Source organism: Podarcis liolepis, assembly GCF_965112155.1.
Source record: "Podarcis liolepis genome assembly, chromosome: 2".
Taxonomy (NCBI): Eukaryota; Metazoa; Chordata; class Lepidosauria; order Squamata; family Lacertidae; genus Podarcis; species Podarcis liolepis.
This window is the reverse complement of record NC_139555.1, coordinates 62,877,587-62,900,140: the sequence shown is the minus strand read 5'-3', so window position 1 is coordinate 62,900,140 and position 22,554 is coordinate 62,877,587. Positions and strand designations below refer to the sequence as shown.

General features: G+C 43.4%; 2 protein-coding genes across 2 annotated transcripts in view; one reads left to right on the top strand and one right to left on the bottom strand.

Annotated features, from left to right (window-relative positions):
• The first annotated feature begins 680 nt into the window (after positions 1-680).
• Positions 681-21,112, top strand: CD74 (CD74 molecule). Its single transcript, XM_083488524.1, has 9 exons — positions 681-970; positions 7,083-7,258; positions 8,222-8,298; positions 9,947-10,009; positions 12,235-12,330; positions 13,053-13,122; positions 16,814-17,005; positions 18,540-18,625; positions 19,746-21,112. Exons 1-8 carry the CDS (start codon positions 906-908, stop codon positions 18,614-18,616), a joined length of 816 nt encoding a protein of 271 aa, XP_083344650.1. The 5' UTR covers positions 681-905; the 3' UTR covers positions 18,617-18,625; positions 19,746-21,112.
• Positions 20,092-22,554, bottom strand: part of TCOF1 (treacle ribosome biogenesis factor 1) — a 41,888-nt gene continuing 39,425 nt past the window's right edge. Inside the window, exon 18 of the mRNA XM_083488331.1 lies at positions 20,092-21,950. The gene's annotated coding sequence lies outside the window, so the exon portion shown is untranslated. The remainder of the gene's footprint in view (positions 21,951-22,554) is intronic.

Sequence of the window (22,554 nt, the reverse complement as noted above, 5' to 3'; positions counted from 1 at the left end):
TTAACGCAAAAATACCCAATCTCTGCAGTCCTTTTTCTTTAGTCTAAACTTGACATTTACATTGGGACTGGCTGGTACATTTCCGAAGCCTGCTCACTTTTTCCACCTATGAGAGAGAAAAAACTGGGGACTTTCATTTGTTCTCTGTTTCTCATGGGGTGATGACACAGGTCCTGCTATTGAATGTTGGAACTGGGAGTTCTCGGCTGTGGTGTTTTAAATTTAGGTGGTGGTTTTTGCTCTTGTTTGGTTGCTAATGAGTTAATAAAAGGTTGGTAGTATATGATCTTCACTCCTTGCGTCTCACTGTTTCAGGGAAGATTTTAATCTAGCTTTTACACCCCCACATAAAAACAGTATTGTTCATCACAACTTACGTACTATAATTGCCTCATAAACATGCACCAGTATGTTAAAGATTCACCACATGCACTTTCCAAATCTCCCCTCCAAAGCCCAATCTGAAGTAAAATCTCTCTCCAAAGAACAAAAAGTTACGTTATTTGAATAAACCATGCCGTGAGAGAGCCATGAGCTACGTTACAGTGTTCTCAAAATGCACAGCTACGTTACAGTGTTCTCAAAATGCACAGTCTATGTGGTAGCACAAAAAGCTGCAGAACTCTACCTGACAACCGGTGATGTCATCTGAGTAGCCAATGAGATTTTTTAAAAAAAGTTAAAGCTGGGATAATTTGCTTACGACCTGTGTGTTGGTACTGGTGGGGGTGGAGGAAGGACTTGAAGGGTTTTTCCAATTCTTTAGGTCCTGCAACTTTCACTTCCCATTTCTGTGCTTCTAGAAGCTTCTGAGGACTGCAGCAACCTTTATAGAGCCCTTGCTGGTCCCAGGCAGAACATCTTAACTTGCAGTCTCCAAGAAGAACATCAAAAGAGACAGCACCATGGAAGATGACAGGAACAACCTTCTCCCCAATACATACACTGGCTCTGCTCCAGTGCCAGAAAGGTACATATGATTGCCTGTGTGTTCTCCCCCCCCCTACCTTGCACTTTTAATAATTTGTATGGGGTAAATAAGCATCAAGGTTTCCCACTGTAAACTCTCTGCCCACTAGAAAGGCAGCCTGGCAGTGCCAGCCCCACCATTAAGCAAAGTGTGGCAGCTGCCTCAATCAGTAGGTTTTAGATATCATGAAGAGGCATCATATTGAAAGGTATTTAACGTGTGTTATATTTTTATTGCTGGAGAGGTGGGAAGGTGTTTGCAGGATTTTCTGTCTCAGGTACCAAAATAACTGGACTGGTCTTGGACATTTTGCATCTTTTTTTCCTTTCCTTTTCTTTTTGATGGTGGTAGGGTGGAACCTTGTGTTGCTCATGATGTTGTATCAGGCCAAGAGGTAGTGTAACTGTGTGTACTTTCTGTGTAACTGCCAGCAGGTCCCAACTATGTGGGCAGAAAGTTATGGTAAGGTATGGTACTCTGCTTTCAATCCCTCTAAAATGAAAGGCTAAAACAGAAAGGCTAAAAAAAAATTAGTGGCCTAAGTTGGGTGGTGGTGGAATTAACTGAAGCTGCAAACCTGTATGCATTTACCTGCGAGTAAGCCCCTTTGTACAGAGTGAGACTTGGGAATAGGATTGCGTTGCAGAAATGACTCCTGCTTGTTTGCAAACCAGCGAGGTTCGAACAAAGCTATTTTATATTTCTCCTCATGCTGAATTGCAGACCTTTGCTACAGTTAGTTCTGCCACAGTTAGTGTTGGGCTGTTTTTCGTAACTGAAAGGAAAAGTTTGGTGCAATTGATGCTCTTTAACTTTTATTCTTGCCTGCACCTCTCCAAATAAGGGGCGATTGGTGTGTTTTATATAGTCTCAGCCCTATATTTTATAACAATTCTTTGGAACTTTTGTATTTACCAGCCACCACTAAGCATTTGAGGGGAGGGTGTGTGTTCTTTCTTTCTTACCTTTTTATCCCGCTGGAAAGGCTATTTTACTTTTGAGGGAGGAGGAAATGGAAAGTAAAAAATATCAGAGTGTGAGCTTGATTGTTTAGTAAGGATTTGTGCCTGGGTTTCCACAAGCAAACCAACCTCTCTAGCCCTTGCACCACACTTACTTTTCTTAGTGTGCCTCCATTTTGTATGTCACCCTTTCAGGTTTCTTGTCTTTTTATTAATACATGGCGAATAATGATTTCTTAACAACGGTGACCATTTTGGGGAATTACACTGCTGCGACGCAGGCAATAGGCAGTTCCTGCCAAACCAAACAGCCAAAGCCAATCAGATAATAGAGACATGGTGATGTCACTTGTTGCTAGGGAGAAAGGTGTTCAGAAAATTAATATCCATACTTTAACATTATAGCAGACTTTCTGTCCCGCATGTTGAGTTATATGGAGCTAAACTATACTGGAGATGGATTTTTATTTTTAAAGCAACAAGCATTATATTCTGCTTATGAATCAGATCACATTTAAAGTGAGTAACTTCTGCTTGGGCTGTCTAGTCTTGAATTTACATGACAGAGTATAACTGTTAGAACTTCACTGTTTCATAGAATTATAGAATCAGAGAATTGTACAGTTGACATTTACCCTGAGGTACCAACCCCTGTAATGTAGGAATCTCAACTAAATAATGCCTGATAGCTATGATTGAATGACCAGCTGTCAACGTTTCCCCTTTTTTAAGGGAAATTCCCTTATTCCAAATAGGATTCCTCGCAAGAAAAGGGAAAGGTTGACAGCTATGCATCCAACCGCTGCTTAAAAATCTCCAAGGAATGAAAGTCCACAGCCTCCCAGGTCATGGGCGTAGCCAAGAGGGGGCAGGAAGGGGCAGCTGCCGCCCTAAATCAAGTAAATCAGTACAAAATACTTCACTAACTGAGGTTCTTCCCCCCCTCAACATAAAGCCTGCCCCGTAAGTCCCAAGAGAGTCTTTCCACTATCAAGCAGCTCTTACTGCTAGAAAGTTCTTCCTGGTGTTTAGTCAAAATCTTCTTTCTTGTAACTTGAAGCCATTGGTTTGGGTCCTAGCCTCCAGAGCAGGAGAAAACAATCTTGCTCCATCTTCCATATGACAGCCCTTTAGATATTTGAAGAAGGTTATCTCCTCTCAGTCGCCCTCAACCCCCTCAACCATTCCTCATAAGGCTTGGTTTCCAGACCCTTTATTATCTTGGTCACCCTCCTCATGTTCCAGCTTGTCAATATCCAGGGCTTTTTTTTGAGTTCTGGCACCTCTCAGGTGGGCACCGTTGTAAGAGAACAAGGGAGGAGTTCATGGTGAGTTCCACCACCTCTTTTTTCAGAAAAATAGCACTGTGCGATATCCATCTTAAGTTGTGGCGCACAGAACTGGACACAGTGTGCCTGGTGTGGTCTGACCAAGGCAAAATAGAGCTTGACTATAACTTCCCTTGATGATGACTCTTCACTTCTGTTGATGCAGCCTTTAGGGTTTGTTTGTTTGTTTGTTTGTTTGTTTGTTTGTTTGTTTGTTTGCTGCATCACACTGTACCTTCTGGTAGATTAAGCAGGTGCTGTAAAGAATTGGGAACTGTTTCTAATATTGATTATTGAGAGTATTAATATAAAACAGCCCCCCCTTGCGCTGTATTTCAGGATTCAATTTAGATTTTTGTAAACACCATGTATTCTGCAAATAGGATTAAGAATTTCTGTTTAGCATAATATTCAGTCCCATTGCTAATATTAAACAGCCAATCCAAACATCTCTTCCGTTAAAACAAAAAACAAAATCCTGGTTTTCTTAGCGACCACTAAATACTAAGTATTTTTTTGGTCTGAGGATCTGTTCCTACCCCCCCCCCCCTTACTCTTTTTTCCCCTGGCCCGAAAAGTTACTTTACTTTTGAGGGAGGAGAAGATGGAATGCAACTGCTTTCCAGTTACTTGTTTCCCTCAAGAAACTCCAAAATACAACATTTTAGCATCATAACAGCCCCATAAAATTGTCTGGGTTAAAGAACTGAAAAAAGCACCTAGTAAGCTTGATTTGAACCTGGGTTTTCACATGCAAGCCAACCTCTCTAACCCCTGCACCACACCTACAAAATGGAGGCACACTAAGAAATGCATGTCATGTTCTCAGGTTCCTTGTCTTTTCATTTTTATATGGCGAATAATGATTTTTTAACAACAGTGACCATTTTGGGGAATTACTGAACAGCCAAAGCCAATCAAATAATAGAGATATGATGATGTCACTTGTTACTAGGGAGAAGGGTGTTCAGAAAGTTAATATCCATACTTAAACATTATAGCAACCTTTTTGTCCTACAGGATGGCGCTAAACTGTACTGGAGATGGGTTTTTTTTAAAGCAACAAGCATTACATTCCTCTCTGAATCAGATCCAGAACATTTAAAGCGGATGAATTTAGCTAGGGTTTTTAAGTCTTGAATGTACATGACAGGGGACATAAATAATAGGACTTCAATGTTTAGTAGAATTATAATTCTTCTGATTGAATAATAAGCTGCTGTGAGTGATTGAGTACTCTTTCTAAAAGTTAATTGTTGTTAATAAAAGTACTCACAAAACAATGTGTGCGACAGGCAGTAGTTTAGAAGAGATTAATATGCCATTATTGCAAAGCTTGCTCGTTATAGAAAAGGTAGAAGAGAAGCATAACAAAGGTATTTAGAACTACTAAACATTTGTTGATTCTTGGCACTAGAACATATTTTCAAAATGTTAGTTATTTATCTGAAATGTTGCAAATGATTGATTTATATTTAACTGTGTTTGTGTTTATGGTTATATGAGAATTCAGTTGGAAATATCTGCATTTGTGTTTCATTTTAAAGCAAATAAACCTTTTTCTTTTTTTAAAAAAATGGCATCATTCTCCTTTTAATCACAGAAATGAGTATTTCTCAGGGGGTATCTGCTGCACATAACACATGCATGCACCATTTGAAAGAGAACACTTTGTTGTGTGTGTTAAAGTTGCTTTATTCATGTGCAGATTAATGCGAATTTACTCGACTGAGTAAAACGCCTATGATTGATCAACTGTCAAGGTATCTTTAATCTGGTGACAGCCCTAATAAATACAGGGAGAATTATTGATGTAACTGAAGGTCAAACTTCACATTACAACAGACATGCCTAAATGTGTCTCCATCTCTTTAAAATGTAGCTGTGGGGAGGGGAAAGGGGACATCGAAAGAGACATCCAATATGGAACCACAGCATATGGAAAAGAATTATCCTTTTCCCCTTTCACTATTTCCCCAATGAACTTCCCCCACCCCACCCAAATTGCTACTTACCCCATTAATAAAATCATACTTAAAAAAAGAATCAAAAATCAATGAGGCTCATAGCAGCTTCAGTGTGCCTCCTGACTTACTTGCATTGAGCTCCTCCATGTAAGGGGTGGGCTGGATTGGCTTAGGGAACCCCCTGCTCCACTGCTAATGCACAAGAGATCTACATTCCTGTACTGGTATGCATGCAGAATACCTTCATACGCACACAAGTGCGCCACTTGGCATATCCATGTATCCATGGGCTAGTCGATGTATTATTTGAATGTGGGTGCGGGGAGGTTTCTCTGAGCCCCACTGTTGTGATGACTAATCATAATTATGCGCAGTGCTTTTTCCCCTTTAAAAATGTTTAGGGGTATTCTCATTTTGACTCAAGAAAAAAACCGTTTTATAGTTCAAATCAGGAAAAATACAGTAAATGGACAAAAGTACAAAGATTCACAAAACGTTTAGGGGTATGCGTACCCCTGCGTCCCCCCCAGAAAAAGGCACTGATTATGTGATACAAGTGAAAACACTTATTCTGATGCAATCTACAGGCTGCAAGAGTGGGGGGGGGGAGAGAATTCCTGCAGGGGGTTGTACTAGACGACCCTTGGGGTCCCTTCAAACTCAACAGTTCTATGATTCTAATTACACACACACACACACACACACTTGTATAATTATTGCAATCATACAGCTTTTACTGCATTAAAGCCTATGGCATTGGATCTCCAAACATTTCTTACTTTTCACATTCTGTCTGCCTAGCAACAAGTGAGGTGACAAGCAGAACAGATAATGACTGGCTACAGCTTGGCAATTTCCCCCATGGTGTTTTCCATCAGGGTGAAGGGCTGTTAAATACTGTATGAGTAGCTCGGGGAAAAGGAACTGTAAAAAGGGAATTGCGGTCCTGGTGGAACCAAGGGGAGAATCCTGATAAGCAGATGTTGAGCGCATCCTGTCTCTATCTTGCACTCAGGAATTAATCTTAAATTGTGTAGAACTCTTCTGATTTCCAGACTGTGTTTTGGGGAACCATGTGACTCCTCAGAGGCTTAGCTGACAGCTTAGCCAATGTGGTGCCCTCCAGTGGTGCTGCAACTCTCATTACGCCTAGCCAACATGGCCAATGATCACTTGCTGTTATGCAGTTTAGAAGACCATTAGTAGTGATGGTTAAGTTGCCTGTAAGGAAGCTTGTCTACCATTCACTAAGCATCTCACTTGAGGAACCTCTGATAAGCTGAGTAACCTCAAGTCTTCAGAATCATACCTTAGGACCAAAGATGGCAAGAGATCCAGGATCAGATTTCCCACACTAAAAAAAAGAAGTTTAAAGAAGCTATGTGGGAGAAAGGAGAGGTGGCAAGAGCGAAGCTTTATCAGTTTCCTCCTTCTGTACTATCCCCACATTTTAGATCCCACCTCCCAGCTACAATTTGACCCATGTAAAAAAATATAAATGCACACATATGTATTGCCATGTAGTGCAAATGTAAGCTTTGGAACTGGATACTTTTGATCAGCAAAATTGTGTGTGTGTGTGTGTGTAACTCTTATTACCATGGCCCAACTCCACTTTCCCTCCTTTTCTATGGTTGTTGTTTATTAAAGAAACTTTTAATAAACCCATTTCACCTAATTTAGCCCTTAGTTAACCAAGTCAAAGCATTCTGTTTGTGTTACAAGCCAGAGATATTCCGTGCCTTGGTAATTTGCATGCAGGTGAATCCAAACCTGTTCTAAGAAAATAAGCTCTCAACCTGGACATCTGGACCACTGATTGGACAAACTGACATGCCTCTTTTATATCTTGCAGGAGTTCTTCCAGCCGTAAACCTGTCTATGCTGCCTTTTCCATCCTGATAGCCTTGCTTATTGCGGGCCAGGCAGTGACTGGCTACTTTGTGTATCAGCACAACACCCAGATTTCCAAAGTAACCAAGACCGCCACTGAGCTGAAACTGCAGTCGCTGGCCAACAATCTCCCTCATGGTTAGTAGCTTCCTTCTTCCTCTTCCTGCCCTCTCCCCCACTCCTACACTGTCTAACCTTTAAGTTTAACCATGATATATTTGCAAGCATTCTGAATTCTTAAAACATTTCTCAATTTTGTGTGTTAATTGTGCAAATCAGAGCTGAAGGGACTGAGCCTGGGTCTGTCAGCTGTTTATGCACTTGAATCCCAATAGCCATCTCTTGTCTGCTTAGATAGACAGACCAGATGATAGTTTACTATATTTATTAAATTTATATCCCACCCCTCCTCCCAAAGAAAGGAAAACAGATCTACAGATTCAGAATGCTGACATTTTAATCTGGGGTGCAGTCACCCTGTTCTGATCAGGTTTAGTCATGCTTATTGTGAGTTTTATAGCTTCAGTTTATATTCTGCTCTTGAGTTGCTTTCATGACTGTTATATATTGTACATTAACAGTTTATATCAATTTACAAAAACATGAAAAGAAGCATTCTGCCCCTGAAGTCCGACACGGTACAACTTGGGCAAGGTTGTGCACCCTGTAGTTAGCGTGGATGAGTAGGTTAGTGTTGTCAGTTCTGCAAGAGCCCTTCGTAATATATTTGGATATGCGAAGGGGTATAGCTCGATGGCAGCATGGTGTCCTCCATTAGTTTGAATAATCCTTTTTTACAAAAAGCTATCTGAGCCTTTGGACAGTTTCGAGGGATTTCCCTCCCAGGCGTAGAGTTTGGAAAGCTGTTTCTAATATGAGATGGGGTGGGGATGTCTGCTACTGGGGGGGACGGACGACAAGTATAAGTTTCCACTTTTGAGTCCAGCTCAGACACCTTGATTGAAGTCATGAACTCTCTGTGCAATATAATTTGTACTCTTGTATGTTTGACTCATCTGTATAAGAGGAATATCCTTGGGGGAGACCACTTTTTAAAAAATCTCCCTACATGTTTAATTGCACCACTCTTTTCTCCTGCAGCTCCCAAGGCAGTTAACCAGAAGAGGATGGCAATGGCCAACATTATGCCTATGGTCATGAGGGACCCAGATGAAGAGGTAAAGATGACAATTGCTTAACTAGCACAGGGCGGGGTGGTGTTAGGGTTGCCTGCTGCCTCGGAACCTCTCCTTTTCATCCATACAACTTGCAGGGGATAGCTATGGATGAGGGGGAAGACATTCACTCTGTCTTCTGGGGCCTTTCCTTTCCAACCAGTCTGCCAATACAAAAACAACCCTCCTGGCTAGTATTGCAATGCTCCCAGCACCTAGACCTTACACCAGTGTTGGAAATAAATGTTAGGCTCTTGAAACTGACAGGTCCTGCCTCAAATTAAGCTGTGCAGAGAGATTCCATTTGAAACAGCAGCTTCAGAGCAGGGAGAGTGAGTTGGCTCAACTTGACATGAGTCAATGTGACATGAGTGAAGCTGACAGCCTATTAGGCCAGCTCTGTTCTCTGTTCTTATTTGGTCACCTTGCAGTATGCAGGAATGGTTTGCCAGGAAATTAGCCTTCCTTGCCAACGTTCCCTAGAGGTGGCGGCAACCAGGGAATGGTGCCAAAGCTGGTTTAGGGACACCCCAGAACCCTTGGGAGGAAGTTCATACTAATGGCTTGGATTCCGATTGAAGTTCATTCCATGTTGTTTCCCTTTAAGTCAACGATACTTAAATGAGATCTGCATCACAAAAAAAGTTGCAACTAAATTTTCACGTTGAGTTCAAAGAGACCTGGGTGTAAGTAAGTCCATTGTATCTGTTGCAGTGTGTGAAGGACAGGGAAGAGCCCTTTGTGTAGTCTGCTCTGTGGGATGGGGCAAGGAGCAGCTTCATAGTGTGACAAAAGTTGCATGCCACCCCCAATCTATGCCAAGCAGTAGCAAGATTCCAGGGGTATTCTAGGCACTCACCCAGGGCTGTGTTTCTGTTGGGAAAACCGTGGCACAGTGGAGGCTAGCGTCTTTAAGAAATAAGGTTTATCGTACACATATTTACACCTGGAGTCTTCAATGGAGGGGGTGCAGAACAGAACACCCCAAGAGTGTTTCTCATTGCCTCTCTCATAGCTTTGGGGTTCAAAACAGCAGTCAGTCATGCATGGGCATAGCCAAGGGGGTGGGGTGGGGGCAGCTACCATCCCAATCAAGTAAGTAAATAAAAATACTTAACCAACCAATCGTGTCACAGATAGCTCAGTTCTGCCCCCCCCCCAACATAAAGCCTGCCCCCGTAACATAAATCCTGGCTACGCCCAGGCAGTCATGGCTCCTGGTCTCTCGGTGCAGCCTTCTCCATCCAATGTCATCCATTCCTACATTTTCCTTGTTCCCAGAACACCTTTAGATTTCAAAAGGACAATTTTTCCTGTGATATCATGCCTCGATCACCTTGGTAACCTCCCAAATCTCCTGTCTTTGCCCACTCCTGGGGCATGGGGGGGGGAGGATTGCTTTGTGCATTGCCAATTGTCCTAAATGGCCCAGCACCTGACTCCCCATTGTTTCTCAATGACTCTGCACTTAGCTGGCTGCAGCAGACTGGTTTGCATAAGCTAACCCATGTCTGGCACAGTTCTGTAGCTTGCATTTCCCTTCATATTATCTAAATACTACCATTTTTTAATTTCTACCATTCACTAACAGACTCTGGAATCCTAGATCTATTACGATATTTCAACTTCTTTGTTGTCGTCTCTTCTACAGTCTCCAGAGGATAAAATGAAGCTGACCAATAGCACTGAAGACCAGATCAAACGTCTACTCATGGTAAGAGCCTCGTCTCTTTGCCTGTGCAACAGTTCTGCTTGTCTTAGATGGAGAGTACTCAAGTTTGCAGCTATAGACTCAGCTGCTGGAGGCCTAGGGCTGAATCCCACAAAGTCATCCTGTTAGCCCAATAACTTTCACTTGCTCAATGGAACACCCTCTAGCACTCCTCTTCCTGTGGGCCACCCAACCCACCGGGGCAGATTTGAAGAGGGAGGTAGAGGGTGCACAGGCACAACTTTGTTGGCTGCAACTCGTAGCACAGAACAAGATATTCTTTATGTTCCTAAAAATCACTAACATATTATTTGTTTTCCAGCCACAGTATCTGACAGGTGTGTTTGCGTTCCCGGGAAGGATTGGGGATATGGCATTTATGCAGGGATCCAAATGAGGGAAGGGTGGACAGGCACATGGGTTTAATTGCTTTTAGTGCATCAGTTAGTACTGCTAGATTGAATAGTTGGTTATTTCTTCAGCATGAAAAGCAGCAAGGCACAATTGCAGCAACCTATGCCTTTCTTTCCCATGTGCCTATACCTCTAGATCCAAGGACTGTAGCCTAAGTGTCATAACATTAACCGTGAATAACGCACAGGTTCTGAACTACATATACACTTTGGAAACTTTCCTGCACCCAGAGAAGGCACTACTGCACCAATTAAATCTGCCAAGTGTCCTGAACCCCTGACCTACCTGGCAGCAAGTCAGTATGCCAAGTTCAAAGCCCAAGGGTCAATCCATATGAAGCCCAAAGATCAGGAAACGCAGTCCAGGGTCATTCCAAGTAGTCAAGTCCAGCAGTCAGGATACAGTCCAGAGCCAAAGCACAGTCCTGCAGAGGTCCAGGAGCATCCAAGACAATGAATATGGGCAGCTGAGCAGATAAAACACCTCAGCTCTACTTCCCTTTTATACTCTGCATGCTGATTGCAACATCTGGGCTTGATGAGGCATGTGACCCTCACCTGTTCCAAGCCCACTCCTGCTAAGGAATCACATCCCTCCTCCCAGAGCTAGCGAGCCCCACCTGGCCAGCTAGTGAGCTGGGCTGTGGGTCCTTGCCTGCCTCAGCCTCCTAGAGCACCCCTCCTGCTGCCCCCTACGCCTCAGAGCCCACCATGTTCATGGAGACAGTGGCCCTCTGGCTCTGGTGATGGGTCCTGCATCTCTGGCTCCTTGCCATTCCCCATCACTCTGTGAGTACATCCTTCCTCATCCCCTGCTTGCCCCATTGTGTCCCAGCCCCAGTTACACACCTCGTCAGAATCCCCATCATCCTGCCAGTCCATGACACCAAATGACCTTGGAGGGTGGCATGGCAGGCATCTGTTAAATGAGAAACTTAGATAAATTGGCATACTCGTAATATGGGGCTATGTGGACAAAGATGGATTAGATAATAGGGAGTTTAGATAAACATTCAGACAGTGAGAGTTTGTGGTGCATGCTGTGAATAATTGTCATTAAATTTTAGGGAAAGCAAAGGTGTTTCTTTTTACCTCAGCTTGTCACTGCATGCACTTGCTTGCTTATTTCTTTGTATTTTCCTCCCCAAAACCCATGTCCTGCCCAATGTCCCAAAGAAACCCAAGGTATTTAGGAAATTGGCAGCAAAACACTATAACCCAAAAATAATTAAACCCAATAATACAACTATTGACATAAACAAATTTAACTGTTCCAAAACAGCCACCAGAATATGCAAAAGCTATGCCAGCGAAAAAGCTAATCAGTTGGCTTGTGGCTTGAAAGGACCCAAGGACAGGAGAGGAGTCCTCCTCTCTGTTTGTATGTTCCCTTTGAAATCATTCTGCTGTGGCTGTTTTCCTCTTAAAAGGATTTGCATCCAAACTTTGAGCTCTCCAAGGCAGTGAGGAGCAGTTGAGGGAGGCAGCTTTAGGATGAAAAGGTCGGGGGGGGGGAGCAGAGATAGTTCAGCAGTCCCTCCCACCTGTACCTTTTGCACTTTAAACCAGCAGCCTGCCTTAGAAGACTGTGCTGGTGACTCAACTCCTACAAATGAGTCTGCTGCCATGCTCTCTGGTTGGACCTCACCATCACTGTATCTGGTTGAATTCATGAGATGGAGTTGGTATTTCACATGCCGCCAGTCCTGACCCAATCCTTTGAGCATAGTCTTGCTTTGCTAGGTGATCTCTTTCTGGGCCTCCAGCAGACTTACTTTCCTTACATAACGTTTGTTAACATATTCCTCCCTACAGCAATCAAACCCTCTCATAAAATTTCCTGAACTGAAAAAGAGCTTCATGGAAAATATGAATACTCTGAAGAACCGCCTGGATTTTGAGGACTGGAAGGTAAGTGCTGCCATCTTTCACAGAATCCTCTCCCCGCTCCTCCCCGTCCTGAAGAGAACATGGTGTCACAGTGGATAGGCAATATCTCATTTAACAGATCATAGAGTTGGAAGGGACCACGAGGATCGCCTAGCCAGCCCCCTGCAATACAGGAATATTTCACCTAATGTGAGGCTCAAACCCATGTCCCTGAGATTGAGTCTCATGCCCTAGAAGCTCTCTACCCTGTTAATTTTATTTGCCTTGGGACTTATTCTTGTTGGAATCTAAGACTTTGGAAGGGATTCTAGTCCTTCCCCTCTTGTGCTCAGGAAAAGAGTACAAGTATCCATTGTCACTTGCAATGCCTTCTAGTTTGCTCTTGACTGCTATCTAGTGTTTTGAGTTGTTCATGTGTGGGATTTAAATAGGCCTCAGTTAAACTTGCTAAATGCCTGAGATTCTAGGAATTATGTTTGGGAACTGGCAGCAGGGAGTTCTTCCGTGAAGGGACCGCAGCGCTGGACCTCTGTTAATTATGCCAACAAAGCCTCAGGTTTATTAGTGTAGTTAAAATTGACTGAACTATATCAAAGCCCTTTCCTGCAGTGTACAGTGGCGTTCACCCAGCAGTGAAACATATGGTGGACTTCTCATCATTTGGCAATTATACAGTTGTTAACTTACATTTATTTATTTGTGGATAGGGATGCCTTTTATTAACTGCATTTGATCTCTTGCAGTCTTTTGAAACCTGGATGCACAAGTGGCTGCTCTTCCAAATGGCCAAGAATGAGATTCCAGCTGAACAAGGTATGCAAGGACTGTAGCACTGAAAGGAATTCTAAGGGTGATGGACGCAAATTCTCTGAAGGGCTCAAATCACAGCACAACAGAAAACATTCCATTTTGCTGCAGCTTCAGATCCTAAAGAGATGCAGGAAATCATGTGAAACAAAATCCCAATGTACTAGAAACGGTACATTTCTGTAGGAGGGACTGAAAGGGCTCTGCTGCATGCCAGAAGACTACTGTTAATGTATGCTGATGACTTGGGGGTGGAAGGAGATATTATACAGGATGTTGAGCTGCTGCTGAAAATGATAGCCCTGTGTGGAGGTCTCCTCTTTATTTTGGAACATGGACAGGACTGGCACCAGAATTTATGGAGCCCGCAACATGGTGCCACCCATGCCCCCCCCAAACACCCTTCCAATGCAGCTGTGCCTTTTCTTTTTCTTTCATGGTAACGAAAACACCACCAGTGGTGGGCGGTTTTATAGATGTATGGTCTGGGGCCTTATATTGTGGGTAAATAAAAATGGCAGATAGTCATCATGGACAGGAGCAGAGCTTGGCTCCCATTCAAAAGCAGCACAACCACCATTAAAACGGCTTTCCAGAGGCCCAGTGAAGAAGGTGGCAAGGCAGCACAACAGGATTGGGCCGGGGGGGGGCTGGCTTCTGGGCCTCTAGGGTCCTTGGCCAGTGCCTGTCCTGGGCAATTGCTTGCGCTGGGCCTGAACGCAGAGCATCACTTAACCAGTGATACATCATCATGTGTTTCCACACAGCCCCAACTTAGAAGTACCTTGGCTTAAGAACAGCTTAGTTTATGAACAACTTGGAACGCTGCAAACCTGGAAGTAGGTGTTTTAGTTTGCCTTGGAAGCAGAATATGTTTCGCTTCCTGTTGAGTGTGTTCCATTTGTAAATTAAGTCCCCCGCTGCTATGGGAAAGCACGCCTTGGTTTAAGAACAGGAAAGGATTAAGTTTGTAAACCAAGGTATCACTGTAATGCACAGCACGAAGACATCACGACACAAAGTGGCTAGAAACTGTTACAGGTGTGCTTGTGGAGGAGAACTCAGCACAGTGTTGCTCTTTGTACCGGCGGCTCCATGTCCCTTGCATTGGTATGGATCTGAAGGATGTGAGTGGAAGGCACTTCCTCTCATACAAGGGGCACCTGCAATTTCTGCAGGCTTCCCTCTTCACCTGCAGTTCCCCATCCTACATCTCATTCAGCTTTTCAGGGGCACAGGGGGCTGAAATGATGGGAGGGAAGCAGCAAATTTGCATTAACCTGAGAACTCCCACAGTTGGTTGGATCCAGCCCAATGCACAGCCCCACTAGCCTCAAGCAAGCCAGAGTGTGAGAGCCACTCACAGGCAATGCTCTCCCAGCTGGAGTTCATTTGCAAGTGTAAATCTAGTAATTAGTTGGCGAAAGCCTTGTAGCTCCAATTAACCTGGCAAGCTTTGGGCTGGGGAAAAAAGACTGCTCACCCTTAACACAAAGACCACCCAAGCCCAGTATTCTCCCTTCCAGCTGCAGTTCATTCACTATTTCTTGGCCTTTCTATGCAAGGCACAAAGGTTTAGCCCTACAACGTATTTCAGAACGTTGCTGCTGAAGGAGGCTGCTAAAAGGTGCTGCCAGAAAGCGTTGCCCACCTGGGTGCAATTCCTTGGCCAGGACCACCTATTTTCAGCGGCAAATCTAAGCACTCGAAGAGCGATTCCACACGGCTGCTTACTGTTCACTAGACACTGCTCACGCATGCAACTTCTGTGCAGCACCCAGTTGGTGTTTGATCCATATCCACTGTTTCCAGAGAGTGGATGAGATCACGGAATGGCATTTTGATGAAGATGGCATCCTGTGGACGCCACAAAGGAGGGCATGCATGAACAGCACCGGCTCCCCAGTGAGCTGCTGTGTGCTCTCCAAGTCCCTTCCAGTATGAATCTTGTGACTGGAAGACCTGGGAATGTGCTTAATACGATAATCCTGTATATGCCTCTTCAGAAGTAAATGCCAGGATGCTTGGTCAGACTTATTGCCAGGTGAGCGTGTATAGGATTGAGGCATAGGACGTAGGATCAGCGCAACTTAAAAGTGCTTAACTTTGCCTTGTACTCAAAACATGGAAACATATTTGACTTCTGTGGGCTCATCTCCATTAGCTCCCTCCATTAGCTTCTGGGCCTTGTTTAGTTGCTGGCTTCCATATGGATGGTCTATCTGCAGGAACACTGCCCAGTCTACTAGCTTCTGTGTCCTAAGAGATCTGCTGTGGAGACCTTGGTTTTTGGGGGTGAGGTTTTCTTCTTTATCTCAATTGAAAACTCATGGGGCCAAGAGTAGGACACTCTCAACAGTGGCACTGCACCTCTGGATTTCAGAGAGGCCTTCCAACAACTTCTGTATTGGTTGTCTAGGTATGGAACATCTTTATACTGTACAGTTGTTTGTTACATTTTAAACAAATTCTGCATTGCCTTGGCTGCTGTTCTACACTGAGGGACCTAATAATGAAAACAGCAAAAAATGAATGTCTTCCTTGGCAGAAGATGTGAAAAACCTGTTTCGACATGTTGTGATACTGACCATTTTACTACTGAAATATGCTTGATGTAGAGCACAGCTTGAGCCCAAAGCCACTTGCTGTCTCTTCAAAGGAAACAGTGGCTGTAAAAGGGAGCTCTCTGCTGACTTGCAATTCAATGAACGAGGTCTTCATGTTATAGATCCACTGGTTTTAAAAAAGTCTCTTTTCGCTCATCACAGCAGAAGCAAAACACGGTCTGCCCCTGGGAAGAGTGATTGGCAAAGAGCAATTCATTTGAAACTGCAATTATCTAAGCTAAATGATGCACCCATGATGAAAGAAGACCTGTTGTTTGAATTAAGGCCCACTTCAAATATTTTTTTGAAAAGAAAAAGGAAACCCTACTGAAACAATTTTAACAGTCACACGCAGAGAGAGGGAGAGCCTTATTAATGACACACAGTCTTGAATTTGGACACCGACATGGCCAACCACTTTCCTGTCCCAAATTTGGGCACCAATGCAATGCTTAAAAAAAGAATGATTCCTCCTTCTGCGATTTCAGCTGTTTCTGAAATAAAAGCCCGCAGCCGAGATTTTCATACCAATTAGCCACTCAGCAGTGGTCGGACACATTCCCATTAGCAGAATTTATATTAATACTGCCTCCATTAAGCAGTACTCATTAGCATTTGCTCTCATTAGGCTAAATGGGTTCCCTGGGAGCCATCCCAATAAAATAGCTGTCCTAATTAAACGGGCATATTGTTACAAAAAGCAATTCTTTCCTCACATCCCCCCTTTACTTTCCCATGGTGCAGCCACAATGAAACAGCCTCTTCTCATATTAGGAGGCAGTTGATACATTCAGCCAAACCAAAAGGGATTGTTTCTCCTGGACTTTCAATTTCAAAGCCGCTTCTGTGGAGTTGGGGAATGCTTCCAGCTGTGCTATTTTTCTATAAGCGGGGAGCATTCAAGTATTTGGTGCCAACTTACCACCTGAAGTGCTATGGTGCAGGGAAAGCTTTACCTCTGAACTTAGCCATGTGTCTCAAGCAAGGCAAGGGAGCTGTTCAGTTGTAGTTACAGTTGCATCAAAGGGCAGTGCTAGCAGCTGGCAATCAACTGTGCACACTGAAGTTTCTGTTTTTGTTTCTGTTTAAAGTGCAAACCAAGTGCCAGACAGAAGAATGTGGTCGGGGTGTCCACCTGGGAAGATTCTGTGCCAAGTGCGATGAAAATGGCGACTATCTGCCTAAGCAATGCCATGGTAGCACTGGCTTTTGCTGGTGCGTCTACAAAAATGGCACCATGGTTGAGGGCACTACTAAAGTCCGTGGGCCACTGGACTGCACTGGTAAAGAGCTTCTGTTTCCTATCAAGGGGGAAAGGAGTTAATAAGCAAGCAGATGTCCTTTATATTCTTGAGTAAGCTGGATTATCTAGAGTTAGGGAGCAACATTTTAATGGCCCAAGTCCTAGGAGCTAATGAGTCTCTCCCCCCACCCCCACCTGGACTTGAGTCCTAAACACAGCCAGAGTGTTTGCAGTGCAACAGCCATTGTTGCAGCTGGAGCAGTGTTATTTACTTTTTCTAAATAGAAGAGATGAAGTCAGGCAGTGGAGTTTTTTTGGAGATATAGGCAGGGTGGGCTGGGGTGCTGCGATTCCCAAGAGTCACAACACAACTGTGTGTGAACCACATTGACTACTTTCCACATCCACCATGCCAGACTTCCCTGAGAAGCTCTTATTACATAGGCAGTGCAGTTAGAGCATTTTTGTCTAGTTTTGTACAAAATACTTTGGTGGCAGAATTTGGGTCGTCTGGTTGTGGAGCCAATACTTGTTGCTGCCAAATTCACATTGTTTTTCCTTGCCTGGAAGATAAACCCACTTTGATTTCTGCATGCGTGTGCCGTATGTTCCTTGTGGCTTCACCATGGGGATGGTGTTTGGTCAATATCACGAGGCAACCTGATGTGAAAAAATAGCCTTGTTGGTTGCACTTAGTCCTGCTTGATGACTGAACTTGTGTCATTCTCTTACCACCACCACTACCACCACCCACATCAAGAAAGTGGGAAGACTGTTGTGAACAGTTAAGGAAGTTTCCCCTATCTTTGTGCTTCAGATTTCTACCTGATATCTGCCCCTGAGTAAGCTTTTTCCAAATGTAACAAGCAAATGCAACAGCCATGGCAAATCATTTAAAACATTATGACCTTACAGCGCATAGAAATCTCAGAAAACCCAACATCTTCATTTGTGTCATTATCATTATGCCAATCTAACACATTCTCAAGAAACAAAACAAAACTTGGAATTAGTCAAATGAAAAAAAAAAAAACCAGAAAAAAAATTATTGGAATTAGTCACAGCCTATGCAGAAAAAAACTTAAATCATAAGAACTCTGCTGGATGAGGCCAATGGCAGATCTAGCCCAGCACCCTGTTCTCAGAGTGGCCAACCAGATGCCTAAGTAGAATCTGAGTAGAACAGCCATCTCCCTAATGGTGATTCCATTCAACTTGCATCCAGAGGGATAGTGCCTCTCAAAAATCATAAAACCAATATATACCCACTTGCCATTAAGTACACAACTTTGCGTTGTTGATTGGACTAAAGATACAAATCGTCCAGTGCCCATTTGTCAGATTTCAAATGACCTTTCTCTCTACAGGCAGTGGAAAATAATATGGCCAAATGTTAATAATTTTGTGTATTACTAAAAATAATAATAAGATAGATGAAAAACAAACAATTGTGCTGCTGGCTGAACATGAGAAAGCAGAAACTGGTAGGAAGCATCCTAAAGGTGATGTGGAAAGAAGAGGACATCTTAGGGCATTGGAAAGTGCTAATCTCTCTCTCTTCCTCCCTTTTCCAGGAAAAGGGCAACTGGTGAACGTGACAGCTGGTGATACTGAGAATGTGACAGCTTCTCAGCTGATCTTCAGTAACTAAATGATTGAGGTAACTTAAGAATTTTGCTGGCTCAAACCAAAGACCTGTCTAAGCCCACCATTGTTTTACCCCCATAGTGGCCAACCTGATGTCCATAGGGAGCCCACAAGCAGGAGATGAGGATCATAGCACTCTCTCTGTTGTTCCCAGTGACTGGCAAATCAGAGGCATGGTGACTCTGATCTTAGAGGGAGCATACAGTCATCATGGCAGGAGCCATTGTTCACCTTATCCTCCCTGAAAGTAGCTGGCTTAGTTCAGGGGAGCCTAGGAGTTCACCTTGAAGGCACCTTTCATTTCAGTGCTGGTGTTCTCAGCTACATACACAAGAGAGCAAGCCAAGTACTTTGTTTTTAAACTTGTTTAAACTTTGTTTTTAAACTTTTTTAAACAGTCTGTACAGATTGAATAGGGACGCGGGTGGCGCTGTGGGTTAAACCACAGAGCCTAGGACTTGCCGATCAGAAGGTCGGCAGTTTGAATCCCCGCAACAGGGTGAGCTCCCATTGCTTGGTCCCAGCTCCTGCCAACCTAGCAGTTCAAAAGCATGTCAAAGTGCAAGTAGATAAATAGGTACCGCTCGGGCGGGAAGGTAAATGGTGTTTCCGTGTGCTGCTCTGGTTCACCAGAAGCGGCTTAGTCATGCTGGCCACATGACCCAGAAACTGTACGCCAGCTCCCTCAGCCAATAAAGCGAGATGAGCGCCACAACCCCAGAGTTGGCCACGACTGGACCTAATGGTCAGGGGCCCCTTTACCTTTACCTTACAATTGAATGGGCGACACAGTTCCTACAGTTGCCAAGGCCTTCTATGTGGCACATCCAGCCTCTGCCTATCTTTTTTTAAAGCCTGAAATACAGATATTCTCTAGGTGTCAAAGGCAGAGTGGGTTTAGTGGGGGGGTGGGGTGCATGTGGAGAACGATAGGTATACAAGCCAAATTAGGATACCTCCCCACCTCAAGGCCTAACAATTAAAGGCACCATTAACTTTAAGAGGGAGAACAACACAAGTTTTGTGTGGGTTGCCTTTTTGTGTGCTTTCCATCAATTTCTGCCTCTATTACTAGGAAACCTTTCTGGGGCTTGACTTCTAATGCACCTTTCTCATTTCTCTCCTTTCTTTAGGAAGGCCAAGCAAACAAGGCAAGCAGTAGCACCAGCTGCATCAGCTCAAGAAGCCCAGCTTATCTTCTCCAGTTTGCTCTCGTTTTTTGCTTCTGTATTGATTTCCTGAATTATGTTAGCCGCAACCACTTCTCAAATTCCTAGGCTTAAGCATTATCCTTAATGGAGGAGGGAAAAGTAGGTTGATTAAATATAATAGCCTGCTGAGCTGAGCCCTGAATTACCTTTTTAGAGAAGTAACCCTTGTACAACCACAGCTTTAGCAGCAAAATGCTTCAAGCAAGAAAGGGCGATGTTTTCCTCAATTATTCAGCTCATGCAGAGAGGATCTCTCTCCCCCCCCCCCATAAACCCTGCAGTGATTCTTGTGGCTAATCAGGCTCCATGAATAGGGGAACATTTACTGAATGTGTGTGAATAACAATAGGATTCTGAGACAGTGAGCACATCTTCTGCAATGAAATATCCGTTTCCCTCGAATGGGGGTGGGGGGGGAGAGAATATAAAATTGCTTTCCAAATATATTCTTCAAAGGTTTATTACTCTATGTTTAATTCCCCTTACTCTTTCCCCACTGGATTCCTCCTGATTTTAGATAAGTCTTACAAGAGGTAGAAGATTTCTACTGAACCCTTCATTTATTTGTTCTTTGGTGATCACTCGTAGCCGAGTAAGGGTGCCTTCCATGAACACAGTCTTAACAGTGAGGCTGTAAGTGACTGTGGAGCCCAGTTCTGGATCCACACGTCCTTCCACAATGGGGGCATAGGTTTCCAAGCAGGAGTTGATCGTGGTGAGGGTTTGCCAAACGTTTCTCCTTTTTGCCCTGAGTTTGTGCTGCTTTAAAGGGAAATTATCGAGTGTTCTTTACATACATGGGTATGAACTGCTGTCACCCTGAGTCATGCTGGCTGGGGCTGATGGGAATCAGGGTCCTGATGGTCTAGAGGAATGGAGGCATTACCTTATGTAAGGTTTAAATATAGTTGTGAATCCTGAAACCCCAAATGCTGTACCCTATGGAGTTGGTTGTGTACCCTTTGCATTTGCTAGCATAGCTCTAGAACTTGCTTTAGTAGTTTCTAGCAAGAGAATACTGGAATTGTAGGTAAGGCTATATAAATCTATCTGGGCAAAGAACAGGCTTCTCCCGCATCCAAAGCAAATATAAGTGAATGTTTCTTCAATTACACAAGCAAGCCAGCAGAGTGGATATATATTAGTGATAGATGATAGACGAGCACCCACGCTTATGACATACTAATTATACCCTTTGAATATATGATCACTGCTTTATTAGTGAACTCAAAGATGATTTTAACTGTAAGTCTTTGTAAAGTTAAAAAAAATAAAAGATAACCTACTAATATGGGGCTCTTGTCCATAGAGGTGGATGACTGAGAGAAGACTCCAATTAACTGGTTAACAACCAAAGCGAGAGAAACGGAACATACATTTCCATAAACCTTCCTGTGAAAACCACGAGGGCTGGAAGCTTGGCTCACTTTAAGAACGAAACAAACAAACCACAAAGACATGAGCCGGTTCAACACAACATGACAGCTGTGTGCAGCTGACCAAATCCTTCGGAATTGTTTAGCTGCAGCCAAGAGATTTACACATTTTCAGTTTCCAAATAACACACATGTGCTTTTCCCAGTTACTATGGTTTTATTGTATACTATTATTTAAAAAAAGAAAGAGAGGGAGAGAAAAGTACAAGCCAACCTAGAATCAACAGGGTTTTGTACATAGTGAACACAATTTCTGGATGGACATTGCAGAGACATCAAACTTCTTCCTTTAATGTAGTATGAAAAGAGGGGGAGGCAATCTTTTCCTTTAAAAAATATAACTCTTAAGGGTTGGGATTGGGTGAAGGAGGAAGTAGAGATAGCCGTAAAAGTAATTGCTGGATTCAGGATTGAATAATCAAAGGTGTTTGTCTTCCTCACATTCCGTCAGTTACAGTAGCTGCATCTTCTCCATTGGCCAAGCAATCGGGGCATGTCTTATTCCCAAGCAAATAGCCAGATCAACTGTTAGCAATGCTTAGCTCTAAAAGTCACAGTTAAAAATAGTTATAAATACTGGAATCAAGTCTTTGACATTCCCATTTTCTTTTCTTTAAAAATATAAACAAACAGTTTCTTTCCCTTGAATGCTCCCAGCATATTTTTATTCTTTACTTCGTGCTTTAAGCCACTACAGGAAAGGGAGAGAGAGAGAGAGAAAAAGAAAGAACACATTAAAAATAAAAATAAAAACTACTGCAAAGGAGGGAAATTCTGCCAATGACAGATTTGTCAATGAATAGGAAAATAATTTTTCAAATGCATCACAAGCATCTTTTCTCACCCTTGTGTTAATGAGGTACTATCATTGCTACCAACCACCAGAAAACACCAATGACCCAGCTCCACCCTAGAGCTATTTGACTTTTGCAGAGGAGGAAAGAAGATGAAAGAACTCGAGGTACTTGAAGATACAATTTATTTCAGGCCTGACACATTCCAAAATAAATCTCCTTCAGAGCACACATTTTTAATGCCAATTCTCATTGAGAGCCTAACCCACTATAAAACTGCTATCGCTACGGAACTGCGTTAAATCCTTATCGGAGTTCTAAGTGGCTTTATGCCTGTTTCCCCAACCCTAGTGCCCTCCAGATGTCTGGACAATTCCCATAAAGTCTGGCCATTGGCAAAACTGACTGGGGCTGATGGGAGTTGGGAGCCCAAAAACATCCGGAGAGCGCCAGGTTGGGGAAATCTGGTTTATACTCTTGATAGGAATTTAAAGCCATAAA